Here is a 20,781-nt window from a genome sequence, read left to right as displayed (position 1 = left end):
TTTTCAAAAAGGGGGGTGGGTGGGTGGGATTTAGGACATGCTGAATTCAACCTCACGACCACTGACAGCTAACTCTTTTGGCTGCCATTTGTTGTTACACATTTACACATTTCAGATAAAGAAACCAACAACAAAAGAAGAAATACTAGGAAATTTGGCACTATAAAAACTTCAGTACATACCATCACCATTTTTAAACATCACTACGACTGAATCCTCACCAAATACCTTGTTGTTGTATACCAGCCACAAAGGCTTCATTTTAGAATCCATGTATTTACACTTTTCAACACTGAAATCAAACAAGGGGAAAATTAGCCCACTTCAATTTAAAGACAGGACAAGATTATAATTTTGCTGTGATATACTAGCTGTGGGAGAACCCTCATCTGTTTCAGTCTGAAGTCAGAACTAGAACATTTCCTCTTGGCAGAAAAGCAACCTGGATGACAGCCTTTGGCATATAGTGATGCTGGATGGGCTGGACTAAAAACCCGGGTTTACCCTTCTTACTACCTACATCTAAAATTCCTCCTTTCTTTTCCTTATTCTTCTTTATGTTGTTATGTACAGAGGGCTGGTGCACCAGTGGGGGTCCCTCAGCCTGGCCTGTGGGATTGGGCCAAAACTGGCTCTCCGACATCTCCTGAGAGGTCCTGGATTGCGAGAGGGCGCAGGCCTGGCTGAGGGACCCCACCAGTGCACAATCGGGGCCAGGGAGGGATGTGGGAAGTTGGCCAGCCGGGGAGGGATCGCGGGAAGGCTCCAGGGCATGCCCCGCCCATCTCGCTCAGTCCTGATCAACCAGACCCCAGCAGCAAGCTAACCCACTGATTGGAGCGTCTGCCCCCTGGTGGTCAGTGCACGTCACAGTGACTGGTTGACTGCCCCCTGGTGGCCAGTGCACGTCATAGCGAGCGGTTGAGCGGCCTTAGCATATCATTATCATATTACGCTTTGTTTGGTTGAACGGATGACCAGACACTTAGCATATTAGGCTTTTATTATATAGGATGTACAGTCAATAATATTATTAAATTAAAATTATTAAGAGTTCATTCTTAATTTCTTAAAAAGGGGTCAACTTTGAATACTGATATACTGAATACACATTATTACTTCTCCGTTATTACTTCTGTAGAGAATGAAAAAGTGAGAAATAATTTTCCAAATTTATTCGTCTCATTTTGAAATAGGAAAGCTGATTAGTAAATAATTTTAAAATAAGTTAATTATCAAATGATGGGTACCAACATTTTTACTTACATAGGATTTTCAACTCTTAGAAACCAGTAATAGAAAACAAATTTAATTATATACACGTGAAAGGAAGTTAACATGTAATAACTTTCACTAACCCCATAGGTAAATTTAGCTAGCAGACATACATCCTATTGAACACAAGAATAACCTTTGAGGACGTTTAAGATTTCCCTTCTTTAATTATATTCCACTTATTGGTGCTAATAGGTGGCCCTTTTCCTCCTCCAAGGCAGTCACTTAGAAATCCTTTCTTTATTGCTGTTTTCATGTAAAATCCACTGAACATAGCACAGACTGTCACTTACTAGAGTTCTGAGAGGATGACGCATGGGTTCAGAGGGGACTGCAGGTCAGAGAGGGCTTCCCGGTAAGCATTCTGTTTTAAACAAGTGTGCATGGCCTCTTTGCCTTTGGCTCTGTTTAGCTTCACTGCATTCAGTTTGATTAAACTATTTAAAGTTTTTAATTTATTGAGTGCTTCAACCTGAAAAATAAGTTTCCCCACCACCAAAATTAATTCATGGTTAAAAATAATATAAAGTACTTTGATACAATTTGATCATATTAATCAGCAACCACTTAGAATACTCCCCCAAACCCCCCACACACATCAACCAGCTCAAGTAAAAACAGTACTTGCTTTATGAAAAACAGATACAATAGCATAAAAAACTTACTTAACTTACTTTTATCACTTGTTACTTAAAGCACCATTTTTCAAACTTTCTTTAACCCTTTTCTTAAATGGAATCTTATCAATCAGAAAAAAAGTAAAGGGACATAGATGATTGTGGATAGAAAGGTAAGTATGAAACTTAAACTACACAGAACTCTGCAACACACTAAGTAATAGAATTTAAAACACAACTAATCTGAACCACTCCATTTGGCCAACTCCATAGTATAAGAGGAAAATTTATGTACAAGTAACCTGGGGTTCCTAATATTCAACCTTATTACCTGCTTCTTGTCATCATTCTTATATGACATCTTCTCAGTATATTCTCTTTCCATTAATAGTAAGTTAAAATGGATTTCTTTGTGTAATAAATAAAAATACAGACAAAGTATTTGTTGTCTAAGTCTAAATTAATGACTTGTTTTTATAATGAGGGCACTGGCTATCAAAACTTATGCAAATAAAAACAGTTTATGCAAGAAGTACAAGGTTGCCCTGACTGGTTTGGCTCAGTGGATAGAACGTCAACCTGCAGACTGAAGGGTCCCAGGTTCAATTCTGGTCAAGGGCATGTACCTTGGTTGCGGGCACATCCCCAGTAGGGGGTGTGCGGGAGGCAGCTGATCGATGCTTCTCTCTCATCGATGTTTCTTACTCTCTATGCCTCTCCCTTCCTCTCTGTGGAAAATCAATAAAATATATATATTTTTTTAAAAAAAGAAGTACAAGGTCAATCAACAATGGCCAACTTAATCAAAACCACTGTGTTTAAAAGTTAACTTTGTCTAATAACCGAGGGTCTTTCCATCATGTTATGTAAAATTCCATAAGACAGCCCTGGCCAACCATAAATCAAAATAGTTTATCATTATAGCATTAAAACTGGAAACAACTAATGATAAAAACAAAGTATGTGTAAGCTGTATATAACAAACATATAAAATATGTATACAAAAAAATTATGAATATCATGGCTTGAATTTCCATGAACATGAGATTTATTTTATACCATATTTTCATTTTTGAACTCTGCTCCTATTCAAGGAAACTACTAAGACTCTGTAGGGAGGTGAATTCAGGCATAGAGTTTCTACAGGGAGGCTGAGGGCTTGCTCACAGAAAACTGGGAAATTTCTATTAGCTTGATGATAAAATTGAGATGGCTGACCAACCTGCCAAGTTAGTCATCTGTCAAAACCACAGACACTTCATTTCTCAACAATTCCAGAAGCTGTACAAACAGTGGTGAAAAGGGAACCAGCTAAAAAATGGGCTATGCAAACAGGAACTTTTAGAAGTATTTCAAATTTGAATTTCTTCCATGTTTGTACAGTTGGGAATTTTCATGCCCCATCACTAATGTGTTGATATCCATTTCCTGGAACAGTGTCCTGAATACCCATATGGCCATAAGTGCTTCAACACCTTGTCTTTTTATAGCTTTACAGTGATAACAAGAACTGCCATGTAAAGGGTAGTCTTCCCCTTGCAATTCATCAGTATAGGAAAAAAAGTAAGATTAACATGATCATACATATGTCATATGATTGCTGTTATAAAAGTCAAGCTGAGGTCCCCAGAAAACCAAGAAAATGTCCAGTGTGATTTGAGCATATGAGTGAAGCCAAAGAAGTAGGGACTTCATCAAGTGTAGCCTTACAGACTTTGATGAAGAGTTTGGATTTTTATTCTCCATGCAATAAAAATGACTGCAGGGATTTTAAAAAGGGAAATGATATAATACATCTATATTTTAAAAACATAACTTTATCTGTAAAGAAAAGGGGTGAAGGGAGGGGGGAAAAGAATGAAAAGAAAGGGTGCAATTTAGGAGGTTAATGAAGACATATAGGTGAGAAGATAATGGGTGAAACTAGGGTGGTAGCCATGAACACAAGAGACATTAATAGGTATGAGATAGATTTAAGGGCACTATAAAATTAGGGGGATTAATAGTATCAATCTCAGATTGTTGTGAAGGATAAATGGCCCATAATAAGTGCTTAGCTATTATTACCATCATTAACGGGCTTTCCAAAAGGGAGGGATCAGAAATAATTGGTTTCAACATGAACTACAAATCACCAATATTAAAATGATCTCTCAAAACCTATGGGAGTTTCCTTGGCAATGCAAATGAGTTAGAAAAGTGTAGTGGCTACGAATTTGCCTTCCCTGCATTCAATGCTTCTGCTAAAACTACCATCCATGGACTTACAGAACACCTTATCTATCATCATGGTATTTCATATAGCATTGCTTCTGAACAAGAAACTCATTTCACAAAAAATGAAATGCAGCAAGGGGCTCGGTGCTCATGGAATTCACCTGTCTTACCATATTACCCACCACCCTAAAGTGGTGGCTTGATAGAACAGTGAAATGGCCTTTTTAAGACTCAGTTACAGCAGCAGCTATATGGTAACACCTTCTAGAGCTGGGGCAAGGTTCCCCAGAAGGCTGAATGTACTCTGAATTAGTGGCCAATATATGGTGCTGTTTCTCCCATAGCTCGGATTCATGGCTTAGAATCAAGGTGTGGAAATGGAGATGGTACCACTATTACTCTCATGGTAATCAACGAGCAAAACTTTTGTTTCCTGTTCCTGTGACCTTATGCTCTTCTGGCATAGTTATCTTAGTTACAAAGGGAAGAATGCATCCACTGGAAGACACAACAATGATGCCATGGAACTTGAAGACTCCTTTCCAGCCATTTTGCTCCTCATGGGAGAACAGGCAAAGAGGGTGTCACGAAGCTGGCTGGAGTAACTGATCCTGACTACCAAGGATCCTAATACTCCACAATGGAGGTAAGGAAGAATATGTCTAGAATATAGATCGCTTGGTATTATCAGGCTCTGTGATTAAGGTCAATGGAAAATTATAAGCCAATCGAGGCAGGACTACTATTGGCCTACACGCTTCAAGAATGAAGGTTTGAGTCATTCCAGCAGGTAAAGAACCACAACCGAGGAACTTGCTAAAGGCAAAGGAAACACAGAATAGGTTGGAAGGTAGTAATAAACACCAGGTATGACCATGTGACCACTTACAAAAATGAGGACTAATTGTCATGAATATCTCCTCATTTTGTTATGTGTTCATGTGTGGTGTGTTTATAGGAAATGTCTGTTTCTTCTTGCTCTTATTCCCTTATCATGAAACATAAGATAAATTGACTTTATATTACAGTATTTAAATGTTGTTAATTTTACATCATAGTATTTAATTTATAGTATATCAAGGAGAAGAATAAACACCACTCAAGGACATCACCTCCTCTTCGGGGAAAGAGGTCAGTGCATTTTTAGTTATACTCAGGGTAGCTGTATCATGTTAGGTGAAATTTTGACCTTGTTATTGCCCTTATTTGGAGATAAAGTATGGTTTAACATTCTGCATATGGATGCTTAATCTGCCATGGTTAATTTGATGTATTAACTTGACTGGGCAATGGAATGTCCAGATATTTGTTCCAACATTAATCTGGGTGTGTCTGTGAGGGTGTTTTCAGGTGAGATTAACATTTGAATCAGTAGACTGAGAAAAGCAGATTGCCCTCCCTAATGTGAGTGGGCCTCATCCAAGCATGAAATTTTGAAAAGAACAAAAGGCAGACCCTCCTGTGAGGAAGAAGAAACTCCACCTGTATTACTGCCTGGAACGTGGAAAAAGCTCTTTTCCTGCTTTTGGACTTGAACTGAAACATGGGCTCTCCTTAGGTGCCAAGCTTGTCTGCTTTCAGACCAAAACTTATATACTATTGGCTCTCCTGGATCTTCTGCTAAATTTGTTGAAACTTCATTTTTTGACTTAAATTTTTATTTTAAAAAATGTTAGTAAGATTCAGTTACTAAAACCTCTATAAGTAATGAAATGGAAGAAATTATACAATTTTCAAGTACCATGTGGCAAATTGAATATGAAGATTAAAACAAGCTGATATTGCCTGACTGGCATGGCTTAGAGGTTGAGTGTCGACCTATGAACCGAACCAGGAGGGTCACAGTTCAATTCCCAGTCAGAGCACATACCCGGGTTGCAGGCTCCATCCCCAGTAGGGGGGGTAGAGGAGGCAGCCAATCAATGATTCTCTTTCATCATTGATGTTTCTATCTCTCTCTCCCTCTCCCTTCCGCTCTGAAATCAATAAAAATATATTTAAAACAAACAAAACAAAAAGCTGATACCTGCTTGGAAAGCACTTTCATGTGCCCTACGCTTCCCCGGCAGTACGCTTCAAGGATGACACCAAACTGTATGGAGATAGCAGGAATGTGCACTTCTGATCTGCAGAAAGTTAATATTATGATGGTTTATCAAACACTTCAGATTCACCAAATGAAAGTAATGACTTCTTTATTCTATTACTAGAGGCCCAGTGCATAAAATTCATGCACTGGGTGTGTGTGTGGGGGGGTGTCCCTCAGCCAGGCCTGTGCCCTCTTGTAGTCCGGGACCCTTCAGGGGATGTCCGCCTGACAGCTTAGGCCTGAACCTCCCCCCCAACCCCCGGGCCTAAACCAGCACACAGATATCCCTCTCACAGTCAGGGGCTCTCCCAGTCCAGGAATCCTTGCTCCTTACTGTCCTCCTGCCGTGGAGGCGGGAGAGGCTCCCGCCACCGCCACTGTGCTCGCCAGCCGTGAGCCTGGCTTCTGGCTGAATGGGAAGGTGGGGGGGGGGGCGCGCCGAGAGGGGCGGAACTCTGCTCAAGCAGAAGCTGGCTTGCTGCTCCTTAGCACTGGCCCCATCCCCTACCCACTGGTGCTGGGAGAAGTGGGGGGGGGAGCTGAGCCGGCCAGGAGAGGGGCTGTGGGAGGTTGAGGCCCTGGCTGTGGGAAGTTGAGGCGTCACTGTCACGCCCTGTCCCGACTCTGCAGAGGTGCCAGGACCGAGCCGCTCCCTCTCCCACCACATCCGCGGAAGGCATGGTGCCAGGACCAGACTGGGACTGCGCAGCCCCCTCTCCCACCACCTCTGCCGAAGGGGCGGGGGGAGGGTGTGCCGGGACCGCCATGGCTGGCCTGGCGGTGCAAGCTCGCTGGCCCTGCCCCCCACCCACTGGTAGTTCAGGAAGGTGGTTCTTGCCTAGGCCCTTGCAGCCAGGGCAGCTTGCCTTGGCCCTCGCTGCCCCGGCTTGGTCTGGAAGGTCATTCTGAAGGACATTTGGTTGTGTGGTCTAATTAGTATATTAGCTCTTTATTATATAGGATAAAATTAACTTGTGATGCCAACCAAAGAAAAAAACACATCCTCTTGCTAAAAAATTTTAGTGGGATGGTCAACTTTTCAATTCTTTAAACATCATAGTACAAAAAGGTATGAAATTTTATAGTTACTTAATTTTCTTTATCCCAGGAAATCCAAATATTTTACATATTACCTTATTTGCTTTTTGGAGTGAAAACATAATATTACCAATTTAAAGATAGTTACAAAGATCTGACTCATATCACACAACTGATATAAATAAATCTCTCAACTAACTTCTATTCAATTTTTCTCACTTAAAGAATATATATACATTTGAAACAGGAAGGGATACCTTATTCCCTGAGATGTTATAAAACACTTACCTAAGGTGCCAAAATAGAAACTGCCCTATCCTCCGATTAGCAAGTGCTCTTTCTAATAGGAATCTAGAGAGGGCACAATCAAGAAAAGGCTCATATTTTAAAACTTGCACCAGTTGTAAAAGATATTGCGAGAGTTCTTCATCGCTGAAAAAAACAAAAAACAAAAAACATATAGTAAGTCACTTAACATCCTGTGCCAGAAAAAGATCCCTTCCTATCAAACGATTGAATATTAACTTACTGAAACACAATGGTTCTTTTGGGTCAGGCTTGTTGCATGCTTACATTCACTGTTCCACTATTACAATAACACAAGAAAAGCTGAAGATTTCAGCAGGAGGGAGAGTGGAAGGGAGCAAAGAACAGATATATGGGGCATTTTTATTAAATTATTTAGGTTGATACAAGGGATGATTGTACTTACAATAGGCCAGAGTTACAATAAAATTAAGTACTGATTTCTGGTCATGTTGAAAAAGTTGTGTACTCAGTCAAGCAATCAGTTTTTCAAAACAAAACTGTATCAGTACTGTGGCAATTTATTTTCCTCTATCATTAGGATTAAATAATTCCTTCTCCCAGATAATGAATGTACAATTAAAATCTTAACTTTAAGTAGTCTGAAGGATAAGAAATGAATGCATTTGTGAGTATTGAACCACTGAATTAATATAACATAATATTGTAATTAACATGAGTTGAATTAATTAAGATTAGTGGTTCTCTATTGGGTGTCCATCCCAAAACCATTCACATGTAAACACACTCCCATCAGAGGCAATTCCAGTAGTCGGGTAAGATATGAATCCCAAGTCCACAAGTAAAAGCCATAGATTTCCACACAGTATTGACCAAAGGGGACTGTACAAGCATATTCACTGCAGCATTGCTTATAACTGACAAATCTAGAGAGAACTTAAACTGTTCCTCAATAGGGGAATGAAATAATTAAGATATATCCTTGTGACAGAATATTACATAGTGATAAAAAAAATAAACTACATTTATATGTAATGAGAGAGATTGACCACAAAAATCTAATGTTGAATTTTAAAAATAAGGTGTAAAATAATACATACAGCAAAACACATTTGTGTGAACTTTAAATGTATTATATTGTCATTCTGTATCTATATTTTTATAGATATAGAGGTGTGGTAAAGCAGAAAGTGTAGTGTAGAAGAATACCGAATTCATGATTATGGCTGTCTCTGGAAAGTGAAAGAAAACAATCAGGGCTCAGTAAGGAAACTACAAGGACTTCATCTTTAATTGTAATGTTATTTACCTAAAAATTAAAATTAAATAATCCTTACAAAATACATTTATTAATTCTGAGTGGTAGAGAGAAAAAGAGTTAACACAGCAGGTCTAACTGCTATCCTTTGAAAAAGGTTGGCCCTTGGCTGGCATCTGGAAACTGATTTAAAAGGCTTTCTACCAACCTAACAGAAAAGAGTAGCTCAATGTGCCTACACTGTGCACAGTGTATTTATGCTGACTACCCATTTTTCTTCTGGAACTCTAGAACTTTGGTATGTGCTAGATAGAGGGTGCTTGTGATCAGCCCCCAATAAAAACCCTTGCCACCAAGTCTCTAATGCTTCCCTTGTAGACATTTCAAACGTGTCGTTACAACTCATTATTGGGGGAAATTAAGTGTAATTTAGTTTGATTCCACTGGGAAAGGAACCTTAGAAACTTGCCTGGTTTCCTCCAGACTTTGCCCCATGAATCTTTTTCCTTTGCCAATTCTGCTTTGTATCCTTTTGCTGTAATAAATCATAACCAAGAGTATGATTATATGCTGAGTCCTATGAGTCATCCTAGTGAATCACAGAACCTGAGGGTGATCTTGGGGACCTCTGATCCAGTATGTTTTTGTTTTACAATATAGAGTAAATGCAGAGAGAGAGAGGGAGAGAGAGAGAGAACACAAATGCTTTAAATTCTGAATAATTCCTAGCCTTTTCCTCTTTTATTAGATATTCAAGCAGACATTACCTTCTCTATCCATACCCAAGTAATCCCTTGCCCCCCAAAAAGCCAACTGCAGGAGATACCTCATCTGTCGCAGGCAGCCTACAGCATATTCCCGAACGTACTGATCTGGATAGTTGAAATCAAGAAGCTCCAGGGCCTCCCGAGGAGGTAGTTTAGGCCAAATCTGAAGTAGTGCCTGAAGCTGTTTAAAAATTGAAACTGGTTCAGAAATTATAGGGGTGAGGAGAAGAGATGGGAGAAGGAGAAGCAAACTTGCAATTACAGAGGCCTCAACAATCCATTCCTGTTAACATGGAATAGTAAAAACTGTCACAGTGAAATATTCTATAGATAAGCAGAAAATAAAAGCTATTAAATACTTACTTGGAAATAGATGATGCCCTGAATATATGAATTCCACAATCAATGGCCATTAAATAATTTTAAAAGGAACGAAAGAGAGGGTGAGGGAGGAGGAAGAGTACGTGTGCACAAAATGATCAAGAAATACTTAAAGGTAAAATTCAAAGTACAAATGTAAGTGGCAATGCTCAAATTAATGTTGAGCGATTTACATGTAAAGTCCATTAATAACAACATAAAACTATTTTGAGGGGGTTGACTTTTAACTCTTAGTATTTTAAAAGAATCTTACGACTTGATGGAACTTTTTATTGACCATAACATGCTTAAACCCTAAATCATAATAAGTAACTCATTAGATATAAATAGTACCTAGTTGTTTATTTTCTATAAACAAGACAAATACAATTAGTCTTTTACTTGCAGATGCCACTTAGAAATGGACCAGACTTAGGATAAAAAAGAATCCCTTGGGGAGATAAGCTGGGACTACAGGTGGAGGACAAGTTTGGGTACACATGGCCACATCTTTGGAAACCCGAGTTCCAAAAAGCTCAAACCTCTTGAGCTTTTGTGCAAAACTTAGGCTTTATGAATTAAGAATAATGTTTCTTTTTTTCAATACAATTTTTATTGATTTCATAGAGGAAGGGAGAGGGAGAGAGAGAAACATCAATGATGAGAGAGAATCACTGATTCGCTGCCTCCTACACGCCCCTTACTGGGGATGGAGCCTGCAACCCAGGCATGTGCCCTTGACCAGAATTGAACCCAGAACCCTTCAGTCCGCAGGCCAATGCTCTATCCACTGAACCAAACAGGCTAGGGCTCTCATCATTTCTCTTTCCTCTCTGAAATCAATAAAGATATATATATATATATATATATATAAAAGAATTAAGTAAAACTGGTTTATATTTTATCTGCATCCTATCAGAGCACAGTGAGACTCATCAGGATTGCTCTTGGCAAGAGCTCCTTCCTCCTCACATTTTTTATATGTTTATAGCATGCATTCTTATCAGGATGGTTAAGTGGGGAAAAAGTTGGTTATGGAGAGCAAAAACATTTTTTGGTAATTATGAATGTAGCCCTCTAAAGCTCAACTCTATCTAATAAAATCCCTTTCCTTAATATTTATCTTGTTGGGTTTCCTTGGTTATCGCTGACATCAAGTCCAAGGAGAAAACACAAAATATATACAAGATAAGTTACAAACTATGGCAAATAGATGGCAACGACTGGAGAACGGTCTCTCAGCTGACTGCCCCAAACTCGAAGTCATGTTGTGAGAGGTGGTCTGTTACTACCTGCTAGCTGCCTTGTATATGCCATTTGAGCTTTTATGTGAGATTTGGGCTTTGAGAATTAAATAAAAATAGTTTATATTTTATTATTTAATTCTACAAATTATTCAACCCCTCATTAATTATGTCAGTGCCCCCCTAAAATCAGTAATATCTCAATATCGAATAGCTAAGTTAAAAGGTATTTTCTTGTATCAAAGAAATTTCAAAGTTTACTAAAGATAATTTAAGAAATTAACTTAATTTTTCAGTAGTTTTATATTTACAGAATAGCTCTTGAATAAGTTTTAAAGATTTTATTACCTTGCTATTATAATACATTTATGTAAATTGATACATATAAAACTTATTATAATTTACATAATTACATCAAAAATTTTCAACCAACAGTAAAATGTTATTTTATTTTAACTTTTACCTATCTTAAGATTTTGTTTAATTATTCTTAAAAGTTGCATTGAGCCAAAACTGGTTTGGCTCAGTGGATAGAGCATCGGCCTGCGGACTGAAAGGTCCCAGGTTCGATTCCGGTCGGGGGCATGTGCCTTGGTTGCGGGCACATACCCAGTGGGAGATGTGCAGGAGGCAGCTGATCGATGTTTCTCTCTCATTGATGTTTCTGACTCTCTATCTCTCTCCCTTCCTCTCTGTGAAAAATCAATAAAATATATAAAAATAAAATAAAATAAAATGTTTAAAAAAAAAAAAAAAAAGTTGCATTGAATAAAAAATAAGCTATATACTTGTTCTTCATGTATTTTAAAGCATATATATACATACAGTACATAAACAGACATATACTTGTCTGTGGCATCAAATCTCATGGGAACGAGGCTATTAAGAGACTAAAAAGGCTCCTAAGGAGTGTAATATTAAAAAAAGTTTGACAAAAAGCAAAAAAATAAATAAAAAAATAAAAAAGAAATAAATAAAAAAAGTTTGAGAAATACTGGTTTAAAGATATGAAATACCCACCACACCCCACTTTTTATCACTGATGGGGCCCCCTCCACACTTTGCTCAAGGCCATAAAGGACCAGCAGTCCTCGTTATGGACAGAGGAATTAGGGAGCACTATTTCCTGAGGGTCTGAAACAATAGTAAAAAAAGCTCTAGCATCTCAAGTTAACTCTTGGAATACATTCATTACCCCACAAAAATAATACTGCAAAGGATATATGATACTCTAATACTTGAGGTTCAACTATGTTGTGGGTTAAAAACAGCCCTATTATTGAAAAGTAATTAACTTTGGTAAGATCATTTATAATTATTTAAAAATCAATTATATAAACATAAATAAATTACCAAAACCCATCAGTTTAGTTTACGGAAACCTACAGAAACCAATATGGAAGGGAAATAATCAGTCTCAGCCATAGAAATATTGAAATAGTGAAAGCAATAGAAATAGTGAAAGCAATGCTGACTAATTATCTGCCTGCTGCAAAGACCACTGAAACCCCTTGTACATCATGCCAACAGAATATTTTCCTGTGGATTAATGGGAGGCTACTCCTCCATAGAATTTTCATCTATGGCCTATACTTGTAGAGTCAGAGTACAAACTACGCACCAGGCTTCTGACTCTTCACATTTTAAGGTAGTAGATTTACTGAAAATACAATTTACATTCTTTTGTACCAGTTTACTGTAACTGGCAATGGGGCAGGGTTGAGAGAAAAGCCAAATCACATTACTTTTTATTCTATTAAATTTTTTTCTACATTACTGAAAAAGGAGATTAGGATTGTGAAATTCATGCTTTCACACACTTATTTACACACATTTAGGTGTTTCTACTTGAGTATTAAGTTACACTCCTGGCTTTCTTTTAATGTCAAAATGGAGGATGTTAAACTATCTGAAAATAATGCTCTAGATTCCCTCATGGAAATGAGATAAGCATGCTAAATTCCTGAATATAAAAATTACTGTCCCTAGGGTACAAATAAAGAAATATTAACCATAAATTAGTTCATTCCATTTTCTGACAGTTGACATATAGTAAAACCTCTTTCTCAGGTATCTTTTAAGTATACAGCAAGAAATGATTCCTACTCTATAATTTTATACAAAATAATATGATGTATTTCTTGGTGGAGGGTGGGATCAGGAAGTACTTAGAACTGAGCACTACCCATGAGAAGTAGGCAAATGTGCCAACTAAAAAATGTTTACATCTGGTATGCCACCATTATGAGGGCTCACAGAAAACTAAGCTTGAATTTAAATGAGATGTAACAACAATAAAACATATCTAAAGGACAAAATTAGTTACTTTTTAGAGTAAATAATGTGCATGTGGTCTAACTATAGAAACAGTTTAAACAAGGCCCATAATAAATATAATTATATAACATGGTCAAAAAAATCATTAAGAAATAAACTCAAAAGAAATCCTTTCTACACTTAATTTGGGAAGAAAAACTGTAACAAAGATTTTAAAAATGCATATGATTAAAATAAATTTTTTAAGTCATTATAGATTTACTAAGCCCAAAAAACTCTTTAAAACACTGGGTTAATTCAACTAAATAAACAAATTTGGTTATTTCAATATTCCAAATGTATTTGTTCTGATTACAAACTATTTCAAGGATCTTTCTATAGACCACTTATGGTGAATTAAATTTAATAAATGCTGGTGTTTTTTGACAGTCTTAAAAAATCAAAAAAGGAGTTAAAATTTAGTGGCCTTTTGGAAGCAAAATTTTTTCCCCTTCTCTATTCTGTCTAAAGGGAAACATTCAACTCTGCCAAACAGAATGAATGTTAAAATTGAGCTGAATGGTTTATGTTCTAAAATGTTAACTTCCACAAATGGAGGTAATTTTCAAATAATATACTCATTGTAGAACAGCCACTGCAAAGGATCTTAAGATTAAAACTTTGGAGTTCACTGAACTGTTTTGAGTAACCCAGGACCTACAACCTGTCAGTAATTACTATATATATATATATATATATATATATATGTGTGTGTGTGTGTGTGTGTGTGTGTGTGTGTAATTATTATTACCAAAACCACTGTTTTTATTGTGTTTAGTGAAAGATACAGAAAATCTACACAGAATCTGGGCTCTTTAAATCTTAATGTTTTCTGGACTACTACTTAGATTATATATAAGAGTTAAAATCTCAAAATTTCTCCTGTAGAAAATTAGCCAACCTATACACGTATACCTACTATGTAGGAGAAGACAATTTACACAAAAGCAACAAAGTAACATACTCCCAAAAGGTGTTACAGAAGTGATCTTTTGTTACCTGAGCAACATCCTCAAGTTTATTCCACTTGATCGATAGTAATAACTTTGGCAGTGACTGTGGGAAGTTCTCTCTGCAGTCTTGTCGCAAAGTCCAAATAAGATCCATTTCATTCTCACACAGCTGAGACAAGGGATCCCTGTCCAAGATTTCTTTCAGTACAGCAAGAAACTTTTTTCCACCCCGACTCTAAGAAAGTAAAATTACGCATTATAGAACTGAATTGTGCAAACATCCCTGGCAAACACTTAGCAAATTTTATACAATGAATTTATAAACAATTTATCAGCTTTAACATGTGAGATAACTAAAATCAAATTCCTCAAAAAGATTAATAAAGATGAATTCTCCTTTTAAAGTTTTTATTGTCAAATATAACATCTGTAAGCTAACAGTGTTATTGAGGGAAGAATTATTCTCAAGCAGTTCTGAAAAAGGAAAAATATTGTTTCCTAAAAATCCATATGCAAACACTAGGTGGCAGAATTGCAATCTGGATTAAAAAGTTAATATTTGGACTAAATTTCTTCTTTAGTTTTCAGTTTCTATCAAAAACAAACAAACAAACAAACAAAAAGATAAAACAAACATATTAAATTTTAAAAGAAAACTTAGCTCTGGCCAGGTAGCTCAGTTGATTAGAGCTGCATCCCCATTTGCCAAGGCTGCAATTCGATCCCTGGGGGGGGGGGGGGGGGGGGAAAAAAAAAAAAAAACAACTCAACCAATGGCCCTGGCAGGTGTGGCTCAGTTGGTTGAGCATCATCCTATGCACAGAGAGGTCACCAGTTCAATCCCCGTTCAGGGCACATGCCTGCATTGCAGGCTCGGTCCCCAGTGGGGAGCATGTAGGAGGCAGCCGAGTAATGATTCTCTCTCATCATTGATGCTTCTCTCTCCCCCCCTCCCTCTCACTTCCTCTCTGAAATCAATTAAAAAAATGTTTTTTTAAGTCACAGGAGAGCTTGAATGGGCTGCCACTGGCCAACTCTGGGTCATTTTGAAAATCAAAATAAATGACAGTGATTAATTATAAATCACTAAATAAAATGGAAATCATGAATCTATATTAATATACCTTAAAAAAAAGAATAAGCAAAAATTGGAGAAGAAAAGCTCTATCTTATGGTATAAGCCAACTAATAAATCAATCAGGAAAAATAAATTTGAAAATCAGCACTTGGCAAACCACTGTAATAATATTGATTCAAGCAAGGTATATTAATAAGTATTAAAACAATTGGGTAAAAATGTGAATAAGGATGTCTACTTGGAGTCAAAATATCCTCCCATAAAATACTAACTTTATAGAGAAAAACCTAGCAGATCAAATGATAACAATTAGTATCAATATTAATCACACATATTGACACTGTTGCTTCCTGATAAAATGCAGTAAAGAACACTCCATTACTTCTATAGTATTCCTGCTAAAAATGCACAGCTGGTGTCTGATCATAGATAAAACATCAGGTAATCCAAAGTGAGTGACATTCTATAAAGTAACTGGCTTGTATTCTTTAAAAAGTCAGTCATTAAAAATAAGGAAAGGCTGAGCAATTGCTTTAGATTGAAGGGAACGAAAGACGCACAACAATGAAATACAACAAGTAATCCTGAGTTGAATCCTGTACCCAATAGCGGACATAATTGAGACAACTGGCTAAATTTGAATGGAATGTGTAGTTTAAACAACAGAACTACCAATATTTTATTTTCTGATTTTTATGAATGCATTCTGATTAAGTATGAGAATATCCTTGTTTCTAGGAACTACATACTAAAGAATTAAGGGGTAAAACACAACTTGGTAAAACAAATGTTAACAGTTGGGGAAACTGGATGCAGGTTATATGGGAATTTTGTACTCTTCCTGTAAGTTTGAAAAAAATTCTAATGTTTGATATTTCCTATCCCTAAAATTGAAGTTGTAAAGACTTCAAAATCATTCTAAGAAAACATTCTAGGTGAGTGGTTCTCAATCTTCTGGCCCTTTAAATACAGTTCCTCATGTTGTGACCCAACCATAAAATTATTTTCATTGCTACCTCATAACTGTAATGTTGCTACTGTTATGAAACGTAATGTAAATATCTGATATACAGGATGGTCTTAGGCAACCCCTGTGAAAGGGTCGTTCGACCGCCAAAGGGGTCGCCACCCACAGGTTGAGAACCGCTGTTCTAGGTAGATCCCCAGAACCTCTGAACTGAAGACTCAGTCATCAAAGCCAGCCAATAAGGTTTTGTGCCTGAGTTTCTGCCATAAGAAAATAAGACTACTTTATTTATAACACGGATGTTTTAGCTTAGAGCAATTTTTAAAAAAAACATATTTATTGATTTTTTACAGAGAGGAAGGGAGAGGGATAGAGAGTTAGAAACATCGATGAGAAACATCAATCAGCTGCCTCCTGCACACCCCCTACTGGGGATGTGCCCACAACCAAGGTACATGCCCTTGACTGGAATCGAACCTGGGGCCTTTCAGTCCGCAGGCCGACGCTCTATCCACTGAGCCAAACCGGTTAGGGCTCAGCTTAGAGCAAGTCTTGTCAACCTCAGTGTTATTGATATTTTGTTGTAGGAGGACAAGGATGCATTATAGAAAATTTAGCAGAATCCTTGAACTCTACTTACTAGGTGCCAAACAAGAAAATACTGTATGGTTCCATTTATATGAGGTATCTAGATGGTCAAATTCATAGAGGGTGCATATGGAAGGCAACCAATTAATGTTTCTCTCTCACACTGATGTTTTGCTCTCTTCCCCTCTCCTTTCCCCTTTCTCTAAAATCAATAAAAACATTTAAAAAGGAAAAGAAAATTACAGCCTCCTCATTCAACTGAGTAATATTCAGAGTATTATTAAACTATGAGATGTCCCAGCATCCTTTACAAACTAGCTGAACTTGTGTTTATCTCAGAAAAGGGCTTACCATGGAACACAGACACCTACAGACAGCTGCCATTTAACAAAACATTAGTATGTACATATGCATGAGTACAGTCTTCTGTAAGTTCATTGCCATAAATGAGATGTAGCTAATAATAAGCACAACTTTATAATAAGAGTCATTTAAAAACCTTGATACTTACTGATACATTAGCACTATCACTGCTTGCAATCTCAGCTGCCTTTTCGATAATCTGTTTAAAAAGATTTAAAAAATCAATTTTGGCTCTTGTATTTGTGAATTTTAAATATAAATGACTTTACTTCTTGTACATATAGTCTGGCATTTCTATGCTTTATAATGTAAACATGAATTTGAAATGCAAAATGGTATAGTGCAGTGATTCACAATCTTTAAACTCCGGATAACTAGGAACCAATGGCATTACTATAAGGGACTATGACTCCTAGGATGCACTAGGATTGTCTGTAGATAAAGTGAGCAGTGGCTTGCATATGGAGGTGGGAAAAATTTTTTTTAATATAGGTAAATGTCTTCTGATTAAGAAAATAAAAAGGTATGTGAGAGTTACTAAAGATAGAGTAAGTTCTGTCACTTGTCATCACTTTTTTTCTGAATTAAAAGATATCAAAAGTGTAAAGTAATGACAACCTAAAAATACCTTTTAAATCATTAAGTTTGAAAGGGCTCTAATTATTGAAAAGATGGGAACCCATGAATTCAGGAAGAAGATCAGTGGTAAAGAATCTGAGAACTTATATCTGAGTTAGGTAACAAGCTAATAATCTGTCTGTATCCTCATGTGTAAAATATAAGGATAATTCCCATCCTATTTCATAGGGTTGTTATAATAGTAAAATGAGATTATGTTTATTAAAACTAAACAATAAAAATAAAGTTGATTTGAAAAGTAAAATGCGTGTGAGATTACAGCAAAAAAAAAACATGAAAAAGAATATGAGGAACTTTCACTTTTTATATCTGTATTATTTGATTTGGTGTTTATAAAACACCAAAAAATTGTACTATTATAAAAATTGTACTATTAAAGAAAATCCAATAAGTATGAATGTGTTTGACATACTTAAAGACTAAAATCTTCATCCCAAGTTGATCTTCAAAGATAAAGGAAAGTTTAGTGATCGATTAGAGAGGACTTATGCAATGTTGACATAAAACATTTTTAAAAAACTAGACTTCTCTTGAAATATTAGATTAAAAACATTTATATTTGCACAGGATGTTATATTTGTAAAAATGCTTCGAAATGTGATCTCATCTGATTCCAAAAAAAATTATACCCAATTGTCAAATATACCATAATTACACACAAAAACAGGCACAGCTACGACTATTCTATTCCTATTGTAAGGAATAATGCCATGGCATAAATGTAATGGATGAGTCAAAATGTATCTTTTTTATTAAATGTACACTAAGATAGAGGGTTCTTGACATATTTAGGATTTCTATTGTAAGAATCCCAAAGCATTATTGATCAGAAAAACATTTTATAAGAAACTGAAATGAAAAGCGATTTCTTAGGTGAATAAAATTCAATTAAAATACAAGGAAAAAACTTTAAATTACATATTTACATACTACTTTTAAAATCTACTCTCTACAGGTCTGATAGTGTTAAACATTAAAACACAATTAAGTTTAAAGGTGGAATAATTAGATACTACTTAGTATAACATCAACTTTTAAAGGTAGCTGGTTCACAAATGGATTAAGGAAATAAAAGAAATATTATTATTTGAGAATTTGCTCAAAGATTTCATCGTAAAAATCAGCAATCATACCTGAAACAAAGATACCACACCTGAAGATAAAACATATGACAGCTTACTTAGCTCTCTTAGCATGTAAATTAGACATACTATGATACTCTCCTTATCCTCAAGACATGCCATTCACATTAAGGAAATGTGTTTAGAAATGCAGATCCTTGGTATAGATTCTACAAAAATAATAGTACCTTAGGAAGTCCTACTAAAAGTAATATTCTACATAAATCATCTTTTCTTGAATACCAACTCTAACACAGCAGTTATTATGTCTTTAATCTCTGAACCAACATGCTGGCATATTTCACATGTTCAGAATTACATCTAACTGCATTTACAGCCCTTGTAAACTGAAAAGCAAACAAACAAAAACCTCTGAGAACAATTATGATTTCCTCATTTTATAAATGAGGAACCTGAACTCTAAAGATAACATATCTCACTTGGTCAGTGACAAAGCCAGGACTAAACAGAGTTGACTCCCTGCTCAGTGATCTTTCCACTGAACCAAGCTGTCAATTTATGTGATGTTTTGAAACAGAAATAGAAATAGACATATAGAGCTTCAACTATAAACCAGGAACTAATCATTCAATTACTTCACACATAGTGGCCCTTTAAATAATTATCTTACCTTATCAAAGGGAGGGTAATAATAAGGTTGTTTTTTATTCTCTGGGAATCTGATATGCAAAGCTGTTGCATTCTCAGTATATGGATTTGTTTGAACAGTTCCCATTGGATTCAACATTTCTTCAAGTTCATCTAAAACATGCAAATAATTTTGATTCTTAAAATATATTTTTGAAAATGAAATAAAACTTTAATGGATTTAAACCATGAAAATGATTTTAAAAGTTTGTCACCTAAGGAACTATGGCAGACAATTTTATCAGTAAGCCTCTAATTTTCTGTTAATGCTTGGCACAAAATTTGAATCTGAGTTTATATACATTTTTAAAGTGAGAAAATTAACAAAAATTAATAGCTACCTCACCTCATTCTTCAATTTGGTAAGTAGTCTCAATTTTGGGGAAAAAAAATAATTGAAACTGTTCTTCCTCCACCAAAATTAAGGGCCCAGCCCCCTGGCTGGTATGGCTCAGTTGGTTGAGTGTCTTTCCATGCACCGAAAGGTTGCCAGTTCGATTCCCGGTCAGGGCATATGCCCAGGTTACGGTCGGGGTGCACACAGGCAATCTCTCTCTCTCTCTCTCTCTCTCTCTCTCTCTCTCTCTCTCCCTCCCTCCCTCCCTCCCTCCCTCTCACTTCCCATCTCTCTAAAATCAATAAAAAAACATTTAAAAAAATTAAGGGCCCATAGGACTCATTATTTCATCAGTATAGATAGATTTCTTAATCAGATGTAATCTGATTTCCATGGTCACCACAGTACCCAAACTGGTATTTTCAGTCATCAATGACATTTCTTTTGACAAATTAATGTTCCTTATTATCCCACTAGAGGCCCGGTGCACAAAAATTTGTGCACTCGGGGGGCGGGGGGAGGGGGGTCCCCCAGCCCGGCCTGTGACCTCTCGCAGTCTGGGACCCCTCGGGAGATAACGACCTGCTGGCTTAGGCCTGCTCCCGGGTGGCAGAGGGCAGGCCCAATCCCTAAGTGCAG

The 20,781-nt window shown here is 36.6% G+C and overlaps 1 protein-coding gene across 4 annotated transcripts in view; it reads right to left on the bottom strand.

Annotated features, from left to right (window-relative positions):
• PIK3CB (phosphatidylinositol-4,5-bisphosphate 3-kinase, catalytic subunit beta) overlaps positions 1-20,781 on the bottom strand; it is a 110,334-nt gene that overhangs the window by 21,376 nt on the left and 68,177 nt on the right. For 3 of the 4 annotated variants that reach the window (XM_014537480.1, XM_005863521.2, XM_014537481.1), the window contains exons 11-19: positions 19,789-19,919; positions 17,546-17,596; positions 14,448-14,636; positions 9,588-9,709; positions 9,231-9,296; positions 7,525-7,668; positions 6,136-6,235; positions 1,569-1,747; positions 183-292 (exon numbers count right to left, since the gene is read on the bottom strand). In XM_014537480.1, the coding sequence (XP_014392966.1) occupies positions 183-292; positions 1,569-1,747; positions 6,136-6,235; positions 7,525-7,668; positions 9,231-9,296; positions 9,588-9,709; positions 14,448-14,636; positions 17,546-17,596; positions 19,789-19,919 (1,092 nt within the window). The remainder of the gene's footprint in view (positions 1-182; positions 293-1,568; positions 1,748-6,135; positions 6,236-7,524; positions 7,669-9,230; positions 9,297-9,587; positions 9,710-14,447; positions 14,637-17,545; positions 17,597-19,788; positions 19,920-20,781) is intronic. The other variant, XM_005863522.2, reaches the window with a different exon arrangement.

The sequence above is a fragment of the Myotis brandtii genome, unplaced genomic scaffold, assembly GCF_000412655.1.
Source record: "Myotis brandtii unplaced genomic scaffold, ASM41265v1 scaffold18, whole genome shotgun sequence".
Taxonomy (NCBI): Eukaryota; Metazoa; Chordata; class Mammalia; order Chiroptera; family Vespertilionidae; genus Myotis; species Myotis brandtii.
This window is presented reverse-complemented; position numbering and strand designations above follow the sequence as displayed.